Source organism: Astatotilapia calliptera, chromosome 4, assembly GCF_900246225.1.
Source record: "Astatotilapia calliptera chromosome 4, fAstCal1.2, whole genome shotgun sequence".
Classification (NCBI taxonomy): domain Eukaryota; kingdom Metazoa; phylum Chordata; class Actinopteri; order Cichliformes; family Cichlidae; genus Astatotilapia; species Astatotilapia calliptera.
The window spans coordinates 22758822-22769762 of record NC_039305.1 but is presented as its reverse complement, the minus strand read 5'-3'; the positions used below and the strand labels follow the sequence as shown (position 1 = coordinate 22769762).

Sequence of the window (10941 nt, the reverse complement as noted above, 5' to 3'; positions counted from 1 at the left end):
CTTTGACCGATTCAGAAACAGTTAAAAAAAACAACAACTGTGTGTTGCAGACAGACTCATAGAAAGAATTCAACACAATGAGCGATCAAAACTAAAGAAAATAAACACAATTTATTTTACATAAGTTATAGTAGTAAATGAAGAGTAGTCAGGAGATTGGTCCAGGTGACATGGAGATAAGGAGAGGATGGAGTGTGAGGATGCGTGAAGAATGAAGCTGATGAGCCGTACTGTGAAGCTGTGGGAAAGAGTCGTTAAAGCTATAGGTTAAGAAGAGAGGTGACGAGCAGTAGGCAGCAGTGTGGCTTCATGATGACAAAGAGCACTGCAGATGGGATGTTTGTTTTGAGAGTGTTGATGGGAACGCACAGAGAAGATTAGAAGGAGTATTGTGTCTTTGTGGATTTAAAGAAAAATGAATATGATAAGGTGCCAAGAGAGGAACTGTGGTACTGCATGAGGGACGTATGAGGACAGCGAGACAGTAGTGATGGAAGAGGAAGTGCTGACAGATTAGCTCAACCAGGAGTCTCCGTGGACTGTGATGTTTAGGGACGCCATTGTAGTGAGAGAAGGGAGTGGGTCGAAAATAGGTGGGAGAGGTGGAGGTATACACTGAAGAGAAGAAGAATGAAAGTCATTAGAAGCAAGACAGAATACATGTGTGTGGATGAGAGGGAGACAGGTGTAACAGTGAAGCAGCAAGGAGTAGAGACAGTGAATGTGTGTGAGTTTAAATCCCCCGGGTCAACCATGCAAACCAATGGACAGTGCACAAGAGAGGTGAGGAAGAGAGTGCAGGCAGGGTGGAGTGAGTGGAGACAAGTGGTGTAGGTGTTTTGTGGGACAAATGCCTAGGAAGGGAAGGGTGAAAGCGAAGGTTACAGAATGTGAGGGTCCGCAGATCTATAGTATTGATACCAACACTGGTATTGGTATCAGATCGATACTAGCATGAAAGTTGAAAGTATCGGTCTCAGTATTGATATTGGCATTACTGGCTCTGTATTAGTTTAAACACTACAAGTATCAGCACTACAAGACGGTAGTGAGACCTGCTATCATGTATAGAGGCAGAGCTAAACAGGACAGAATTAGAAACCATCACATCAAAGGGACAGCTCAGGTTTAGTAGGACAAAGCTGGAGAGGTGAGAGAAGAAGAAAAAATGTATTTATAAAAGTATCAAACTAAGTAAATGTTTAAATATAAAGACATAACAAAATTAAAAGTTACAATGTAACCTATTAAGAATTAAATTTACCCTTCTATAATTGAGAAATTCGTTGTCGTCTGATTGTAACGTATTGTGTAGTCGAAGGACTGTCGCAAAAACCTGGAACCTTTTCAAATGCTTCGGAAGAAGGTTTGTAGGCACAGTCATTTTTATTCGGTTCGTCCGTATTATATGCCTGCCACCGTGCACTTTTTCTTTAAACTGTTTGAATACAAACGGAGTGGGAGAGTCCGGCAGTGGTTTTAGTTCATTAGCGGAACTAAAGTCACGTCATGTGATTCCAGTCAGGACTCGATTAGCAAACGGACTGTTTACCTTCCGCTTCAGACAGATGTGGCAGAATAATATTCTTTCAAAATGTATTCTCACGCTTCAGAGAGTTTAATTAAACAAGCAAGGTAAGGGCAGAATGAAAGGATAGCTTTCTTTTTTTCTCCCCGCATTTCGCTTTCCTTTAATCTGTTTAGCTACTGAAACTAAAGCTAGCTAGCATGTTGAATATATCTCCATGTTATTCAAACGCACTTTAAAGATACATTCTTCTCAGGGCTCTTTAAAGCGTTCGCGACTTTAACTTGAGTAGAAAGAAATGTGTTCGCTGTCACATAACTCTGTCAGAGTTTTATTTTTATTTTTTTCAACGAGTGTTTAGCTTCCGTGAGATCTGTCAGGGGTCTTTAAAGAGATCAAAACCAGCCGCACTCTGTCGTTTGCAGAGAGATTCAGGAGTCTGAGCTGCAGAAGTTTTACAGCAGATTAATGAAGATGCTTCAGGGCAAGGAGCTCGGTCACGACACAGTGGACTCCCTGCAGAGGCTGCACCTCATCCTTTCTGCCACCAAGTACACCCGAACGTAAGAACTCCCACCCACGCCTCTCATACTTCATGTCGTGGATGAGCTGATACCAGTTTTCATTCTCACTGCTCTACATTTTAAACTTAATGATTCATCTCCACCTTTGTGTATTCATTTCTTATAACTTAAGCTACTTATCTCTTTCTCTAAACCCACTTTTTTCACTCCCTCCTCCCACTCTTTCCTCACTAGTGTCAGAGATTCAGGGTACGCAAACACTACATTTTTTTTATTGTCAATTTCAGTAGCACTTCCTGTGCACGATGTCTGTTTCCTTTTGAAAACTTTGGGATTGTGGTTTAGTCAGGACGCCTAGAAACTGGGGGCGGAGTTGAAATCGGTGATCAGACACCCACATTTCCACACTGCCGTGGTCTCCTCTGCTCTCAGCGCCTATCATCTTATCAGCACCTATGTCATCTGTTTGCTTGCAACAACCTCTAAACTATGTTTCATCCACCGTGACCACCTAAGCGTTAAGAGTTCCACTAATCAGCAGTTCAAACGAATAAATGTCAGGTCTTACATTTTGCTGTTATGTCTGCAAGTTGCTGTTCCTTTGCTCTGTGTTCTCAAAGGCAGTGTTTTCAACAGTTCAGCCTCTCACTTTCCATGTGGTCTTTTTTTCACAGTAAACAGCAGCTTCCCTTTCTTCCCACACTTTTAATTAAAGTTGTAATAATGTTTAAATCTATCCCTCAGCTTAATATAATTATTAAAAAGCAAGTCAAGCCAAATGTCTTGGGTCTGCATCACTGTGGGATAAATAAGTGCGTTGTCTTATTTCTCTTCTGCTGTCGTCAACCCAAGGCTGCCTTTAGAGCTCCAGAAGAGGTTTGTAGCGCTTCTCTCATCACCTGCGGAGCAGCATCAGGTGCTGAGCACCGCTGTGCTCAGAGAAACGCTGCCCCTCACTGGTCAAGAGCTGAATTACAACCAGGACAATCTCGGTCAGCTGAACAGTCACGCTGCTGGTCTGCTGCTCTCACAGGTGGGCAGAACTGAAATTGTGTGGTTGAGCCTACTTCTTCATTACTGTGAGACATGTATTTAAAAGACTCACCACATCCTTTTTCAGCTCAGGATATTGGAAAAATAATTAGCCAGTATTGTTGTAATTTTAAATATAGAAGACATTTAGTAACACAGTCCCAGTTTGTGTTGTATGTGTGTGTGTGTCTTACTTGTTGGGCTTTTTTAAAGGCATTATCTAATGCAATCCTCTTTCACACTTTTAATCCTGACAGGCTGTATCCAAGGGTGATCTTTCATCTCTCTGCACTCAACTCCTTCGCAATCTGGAGAGTCGACCGTCTGAAGGGCCGACTCACTCGCTCATGCACACCCTGCCAGTCCTCAACAACGTCCTCACACACAGCCCAGAGTGCCTCAGCGAAGGTAGCGGGACATACAGATACAGATCTGGACTTTTATCAAATGTTGTAAAAAATAATTCCACATCACTTCCTGCATCTGCTATGTGCACCAACTAATTGTTCATACAGTGTAGAACACACTGTGTTATGTTTGTTGGTAATTTCATAAAATTAAAATGTATATAAAGAAAATTTTTGTGTGTTTTCAAGCCTGTTTAGTCCTTCAAAGTACAGTTAATTTGGAGAAGAGTGATAATGAGGGGTAAAGGGAAACCTCTGGATTCACCTCCGTGTGTCTTATCTTATTGCTTTAAGTTGTTTGCACTGGAGAGAGTTGCACTCAGATCTCTCTCCAATTCTGACTGTCTGCAGATCAAATGACCCTTGTAAGCAAAAAGCTTGTTGATTGGCTGCGTTATGCTAGCGTCATGCAGGGAGTCGGGACTTCCTCTGGAGGATTCTTCACGGGGCCCAGATCCCGTCAGGTGAGCAGTTAATTTTCATATTGAGCAAGTATTAGGTAAGTTAGGTAAGTATTATTAGTATTAGCAAGTATAGGATTACATTAAGCTTGTGACTCTTCCAGGAAGGTAATGAACTAGTGAATATATAAGTTAGTAAAGCTAAACTGGATTGCTTGTGGATTTTTTCCCTTCTCCCACTGTCAGCCGGTGCCTATAGCAGAGCTGGATGGGTCTGTGTCCGGAGATTTCTTCACTGTCCTATGTGTGGGTCAGGGCTTCACTGAAGACCAGTGGATGAACGTCTACTCCTTTTCCATGCTGCGTCATTGGCTTCTCACCTACCATTCCAGCTGCAGCACAGTAGATGCAGGTATGACCATTTGCTGTAATATGCTAGTGACACTTTTATGTGTTTCTATTTACAAACAGCTCCACAGTTCTGCCCATCTGAGCCATTTTTGCTTCTATTAGTTATAAACTAGCTTAAATGGCAGGTGTTTGAATGGCCGTATAATACTTCTCCAAGAATGACTATTCTATTTTTTGAGGAGCCTTTGCTTCAAGGTAGGATGTATTAGGGCTGTTATTGCTTCATATGACTAAGTCTCAGATGACCTGCTCTGTGTTTTCATCATCTTCAGCAAACAGGCTACAACTCAGCCTGTCAGTCTCCCACTCCTTTTCAAATGGTAAGACATGAGAGGTTGTGAACCTTCCCTGCATGTGCCTGATTCTAAGAATTAAATAAGCTGAACTCCCCCACTGTTCTTTAACTGGAGGCGGTACAGATCAATTCACAACTCTAAACTTTAACTAACAAACAAGTCTCTAATCAGAAATCATAATCTCTGACTTTTAACCTCCTCTTTCCACAGTCATTTGCCTTCCCCTAATTTTTCTTATGAGGTCCTAATCATGATCAAATATGCTCTGACAGCAGCCACTTTTAAGGGTGAGATGCTGAACTGCAAATGCCACACAGCCACACATTGCATGTGTTGTGTAAAGTGTGGGCGGCAAGTTCAATTTCATCTTGAAACTTCTGTGTTTGGATGTTTGTGGTCTTTGACCCTAATTTGACTGTGTTGCTTTCTTATAATAGCATTCCGACAATTATTAGTCATTGTGTCATCAGTGATAATCGTCACTTTCTCAAACGTGTATGGTTACTTACATCTAGCCCTCGGTAGTGAGCTCATGTTAAAGCTAAAGATCTTAATGAGTCCTGTGTGCACAGAGAGCCAGTTCATCGGTTTGCTGTTAACAAAGTGAATTTGTTCAGTTTTAACGTAGACGCTGTTTTGTTTACATTGTCAGTGTGACTCATCCAGTCCAGTTGGCCTCATACAGAATCCACTGATACAAACAGATGCCGATATGAGTGATTTGGGTAAATCAGTGTCGCCCACAGACTGGCTCGAAGATACAAACAAAATATGAAGCTAGTCTTAGTCATGCAGTGATGGTTGGCCTTTCTCCACACGGTCAAAACATGTTTTTGTAAGCATGAATTATAAAACTGTAATCTGATGGCGTTTTGAATCTTTTACCAAAACTGTAAAGGATTTATGTGAGCTTAATATTCTGATCACTCTGAACTGGCATACATTTTTCGCAATGATTTAATTGTATAATTTGGCACGGAAACAGTTACAGATTACCAAAGAAAGTTCAACAGATCCCTGAGATCTGTTTTACTACCTGGCTATACCATAGTTCTGCTGAGCAGCGTCAGCCTGACAAGTCAGCCAAGATTTTCCAAATCAAGCTAAAAGCTGGTTAATGTAAAAGAGGCGTGACCAAACGCAAACATGGATACGGCTAAACCCATAAATGTCCCACAAGAATACAAATTTGAGGAAAATGAAAAGAAAATCGAGTCATTTGTGGAAGACGGAATTGTCAGGACGCTTCAAGTTTACAAGACTTAGAAGTCAAATAACAACTCGTTGCAACCAAAATATGCAGATGAGATGGAGCAGCACAAGAACGTATCGAGTGCCACTCTTGTCACCTAAGAACAGGAAAGTGTGGTTACAATTCACACATGCTCACCAAAATCGGACAAAAGATGATCGGGAAAACATTGCCCGGTTACATCTCAGTTTCTGCAGCAACATTCAGATGGTCAGAATTTGGTGTAAACAGCACAGAAGCATGAATCCGTCCTGCATGTAACAGCGGTTCAGGGTGTTGCTATCAGGGAGCTGATCTGTTATGGCTAAAACAGTGAAAGTCCAGTGTCCCCTTTTCTTTCAAACCTGGACTGGAGTAATGCTCCCTGTGTTGAGAATTTGTGTCTCTTATTGATGCTTGTCGGGATTTAGACGGTCTCTAAAAGGGAGATCCTGTCACTGTCTGTGCAGCAGGGTCAATAGGTGGTGTTTTGGTAGTCATGTGGATCTGTCCTGGAGCAGGTTGTGCTGTGGGTGCTATGATGGTGAATCCCAGTAAGATGGGAACGCCCTTCATGATATTGAAATCCAAGGGTTAAACTTGATGTTAGCTTACAGAGCCTCAAATCCTGCTTCACAGTACTGGAGTCTGAAATATGAGCAAAGAAAACAAGGTTCCTAAAATGAAAGTGTATATCAAAGTTATTACTAGCTAATGTGGTCTAATAATGCTTCTTTTGATCCCTTGCATGGTACACTTTAAGAATACTGTAACTAAGCTTTGATTAACATCACAAAAATATGAGCACATTTGTGTTGATTTCTTTCATTTCTGTGTGTTCTAAGAGGTGAAATTAGAGACCGCAACAGTAGGTTTCAGTCGAGGCATGAGGCATTTTACTAACCTGTAGTGATTCTACTTAACATCATCAGAAACACAATTTAACTCCGACTCCTGATGTGTTCGGAGCAATCGGATATAGACCTTAATCACGAATCATTATACCGAGAAGGTCACGACCTCTAATTCCCAAGCCGTTACACGTTGTCACAGATGACCGATCGGAGGTGGACGGGTCCGTAGTTTCTATGGTTTCGGCGACGTCCTCCTCCAGCCGACTGCTGCCTCCAAAGGAGCGTCTCAGAGAGAAGGCTTTCCAGTACTGCCAGCGCCTCATCGAACAGAGCGACCGCAGTGAGTGTGTGCGCATTAAATTGCACCGGGTGAGAGAAAAGTGAGACGCGTAGCAGAATTCCTCATGCACGGATCTTTATTTGTTCTCTTTCCATCAGAGGCACACAAGAAGACCGATACAGAACTGCAAAAAGCGGTGAGTCTGCAGATCACTTATTATCACTATGGAAACACATTTCATGGTGCAGTTTGTAAAACTGAGGGGTTTAAATCACTTTTAGACACTTTTAGCCTGACTTCCTTTAATACTTAAACTAAGAGCCACAGTGTTGATGTAGATAACTGTAGCTTTTCCTGTTCACTGTGTTGTAGTAAAGAGCGCCTCCTGGTGTTCTGTTTAAGAAGTCAGGCTGAAAGAAGGAGACCTAGATAGGATGCTTGGCTTAGTCTGGCTCAGTTGCTGATCTACACTGTCCTTTTCTGCCCCTAACCCCCTAATTACATTTTACATTCTTTGCGTTACACTTCCACACAATGGTGTTGTAAGATGCACTGCTGTTTGCTGATACAAGCTCACAGTTTGACTTGTTTTTCTGAGTTCTGTGGATATGTAACACAGTTTGGGAATGACTTGCAGTATAATGTAAATAAATAGAAACATGTCAAAACAAAAAAGAGCCAAACTATGTGAATTAGTGACTCAAAGGGAAGGTGGAATGTATCCCTCTGGAGGTTGTTTACAGCTGTTGAGTGCATAAAGTGCTCAGTCATTCTTCATTTGGGGATAAATGTTGCTGAACCAGACATCAAGTCTGGGCGGTGACATCACCCCTTGACGTCACAGCCCACTCTGACCTGAAAGGGGCCAGACCAGAGAAAACTCCCCTTCCTGTGTTGTTTAACTGCACCGAGTCCCTCAGATAGCTTCATATAAGAGAAAAGAAGTGCAGTTTCAACAGTGCATCTCTGATTTTTGACACAATTGAGAAATGCAGCTGCAGTAAGTGGAGGAAACCTGTCAGCATGATTAAATTGTAAGGAATAGACGTGTACAGAGAATCTTTTTTTTAAACTCCAGACCCACTATAAAAAAAAGACATTTCTGTTGTAGATAATAAAAAAGAGGAACTCTTCTGTCATTAAGACGTTTATCTATTACTTTGGTTTTTTAGTGCAGTATGATTGGCCATGACTGAGGTTTTTATCGGTTGGAAAAGCTGTAAAAGCTACGAAAATGTAGTTAGCGTGTAAAAACTAAGCCCTCCTTCACATTTTCTAGTGGGCTGGATTGGATTCCTCGGCAGGCCGATTCTAACCCTAGGGCCTTATGTTTGACACCCCTGCATTAGAGAAACCACTGGTGTTAACCAAAAGAAAGTTCTGCAGTGTTATCAAGATTTATTCTGCTGCCCTTGTGTCCTGTTTCCTGTTTCAGTGTCTGGTGGAGGCCGTGTGCATCCTGGACTGCGTGTGTGCTGAGGACGCCTCGCTGGTCTACAGGACCTTCCCCTGCATAAAGGCTCTCTTTGGTCGCCTCAGCTCAGAGCTGTCGAATGCCAGAGTCCTGCTGCCCATAGCACAGTTCTACCTCAACCACGGTGCGCATACACAGCAACATGTGCTCGCAGCTGCCACAAGTTTAGAACGGAAAACAGGGTCACGTGTGTTCACTGTAAATTGGTTGCTCACACGATGACATCATACATGACCCCTTTTTCTGTGCGTGCAAGGTTGAATATGTTTATTTGTATCCGATCAGGCGAGATGGCTGCAGTGGACTGTGAGAACGTGTGGAAGGTGGTGTTCGGTCGGTTTCCTACGGAGCTTTTCAATGACCCATTCCTGGCACACGAGCTTCTACGCTTCCTTCGACTTAACGTGGAAAGCATAGAGCTTCGGGTTCCACAGTACACGCTCTACTTTCCAAATCTGTTGAAGGTGAAAAGCTGAGAAAACATGTGCAACAATTGTTAGATTGTGGATGTGCTTTTTATTCCTTACATGTTTTCTTTTTCTGTGTAGTTTTTAGCATGGGACAGTCCAGCGATGGTGGACGACTTTGTGGATCTGCTGCCCTCTATGGTTACAACTGGAACTGCGGTGGAGCTGCTTCACACCCTGCTTGACCTGCCCTGTCTCTCTGCCACGCTGGTCCTGCAGCACAGGTTCAGGCACACGCAGGAGAAAAACTGCTTCCCACAGGGATTTGGTTACATGCACAGTTTTTATCCCTGTCTCACTGGGTCTCATGTGTCACAGGTCCACATGTTTGCCCATCTCTGAGCCAGTCGGTCGCAGCTTCGTGTCACTGGATGCATTTCGAAACCCTTCTTTCAGAGGGCTTTTCCTCTTCGTGCTCCGAACGGAGGCAGGCTCAGGTAGGACAAGTCACAGAACAGAAGGAAATCAAATAAGAATAAAAGGCCAAACTGTTCCAGGTCTGCTCTGACCCAAGGCTCCTCCCTGCTTTCCTGTCTTCTCTTCACTGCACACACAGTATATTTGCTTTTTGTTTCTTCTGTAATTCTGTTTAAATCTAAGCAGCAGGGGCAGGTAGCTTCTTAAATTATGCTCTAGCCAATGAAATCATTGTAATTTTGTATCTCCCTGTTTAGGTGACACAATTGACCGACTGAGCACGCTCCACGAGCTGCTGGTTGAAGCTGCTGACTGGCCGAGAGTCACTCAGTGTGCTCGGACGGTCCCCGTGTTGTTGCACGTTTTCTTCAACACAATTGTTACGGTGAAAAGATTCGACATTCTTTACAAATTCGTTGCGTCTGTACTTGCTGTGTTGCAGTTTACAATATACACCTTATTAAAAAAATATGTCGCGCGTCTCTTTCAGATCGCTGACGAGAAGCTTTTGGCTCATTTGATTCTGGTGATGCTGGAGAGAAGCAGCCTGCTCCTTAACATCCCTGCGTACATCAAAGAGATACACCGGTACACCGAAACACTAAAGCGCTGCTGGCTGCCTCACTCTCATCTTCATCTCCTCACTCACTCGCTCCAACCACTTCTCACTGTTTCTGCAGGGTGTTCAGCTGCCACCTGTTGAGGCTATGTAAGCTCCACCCCTCTCTGGTCGTGAACCAGTCCCACGAGCTGCTGGAGTTTGCTGGAAGCACAGCCAACGTCTACAGCAAAGAGGAACTCTATACACATGTGGTAAAGAGAGTGCTGACTCTTCTGTGTATCTTGGGTTATGTGCAAAAACCCAGTGCTTCTCACATTTCAGCATTTGCTCAAAACCTGATGCGGAAACAGCACTGAGCTTGTTTGTCTCTCAGGTGTGGGTGCTGGGAGAGTACCTCTCTGTGTCATGTGACTCTCGCTGTTCCGTGAGCCTCATCACTTCCTGTTTTGAAGCACTGGAGGCGGTGCTGTTTGAGATCACTTCGTCTGCCCCTCCAACTGGAACGGTTTGCCCGGCCCCTAAAGTCATCAACACTTTAATGAGCGCTCTCGCTAAGCTGGCGTCACGGTCACATGACCTCATACCTCGGTAACAGACTCTTTTTAAAGATGCAATATTTTCTTTTCTTCATCCAGGACTTTGTAATGTTCTGATATCATTTGTGTGTGTTTTGTTTTTCTTTTTAGGGTGTCTCTGTTCCTCTCTAAACTAAGAACTGTAACCAGAAGCGGATCGGTTGCCTGGTGCTCTGATGAGGAGGACCTCGTTGCTATAGTAACACGAGGGGAGGAGTTGTGGTCGCTGCTGAAGGCCCCCGGCGTAGCTCAGAGTGTCCTGACACCACCTCCCCATGTCATCGCACCGCAGTGGCACAGAGACACTAATGTGGCATTGCCGCTTCAACTGCGAGCCCTCACAAGCCTCACACACTCACAGTGACACAAACACACACTCATGTACAAAACGCAACATCATCCTGCGCTGACAATGCATTTTTGTAATTGATTTGTTTGATGTTGACGCTGATATGATTTTCATAAAACACACAGATCCCTTT

General features: G+C 43.4%; 1 protein-coding gene across 3 annotated transcripts; it reads left to right on the top strand.

Annotated features, from left to right (window-relative positions):
• The first annotated feature begins 1054 nt into the window (after positions 1–1054).
• Positions 1055–10941, top strand: ap5z1 (adaptor related protein complex 5 subunit zeta 1). Of its 3 annotated transcripts, none has more exons than XM_026165527.1 (18): positions 1055–1150; positions 1954–2091; positions 2905–3085; positions 3342–3492; positions 3843–3955; positions 4139–4304; positions 4576–4623; positions 6884–7024; positions 7123–7160; positions 8400–8562; positions 8724–8902; positions 8987–9129; positions 9224–9342; positions 9580–9707; positions 9813–9910; positions 10003–10135; positions 10258–10472; positions 10571–10941. In XM_026165527.1, the coding sequence occupies exons 2-18, from the start codon at positions 1997–1999 to the stop codon at positions 10821–10823; spliced, it is 2364 nt and encodes a 787-aa protein (XP_026021312.1). In that variant the 5' UTR covers positions 1055–1150; positions 1954–1996; the 3' UTR covers positions 10824–10941. The 3 variants fall into 3 exon arrangements, with proteins under 3 accessions (XP_026021312.1, XP_026021310.1, XP_026021311.1); XM_026165525.1 differs by lacking the exon at positions 1055–1150 and adding an exon at positions 1506–1635; XM_026165526.1 differs by lacking the exons at positions 1055–1150; positions 4576–4623 and adding an exon at positions 1506–1635.

Coding starts and splice junctions, on each gene's coding strand:
- ap5z1 (XM_026165525.1), top strand. CDS start 1,595: ATGTATTCTCACGCTTCAGAGAGTTTAATTAAACAAGCAAG. Junction 2,092..2,904: donor GCCACCAAGTACACCCGAAC/GTAAGAACTCCC, acceptor CGTCAACCCAAG/GCTGCCTTTAGAGCTCCAGA. Junction 4,305..4,575: donor CTGCAGCACAGTAGATGCAG/GTATGACCATTT, acceptor CATCATCTTCAG/CAAACAGGCTACAACTCAGC.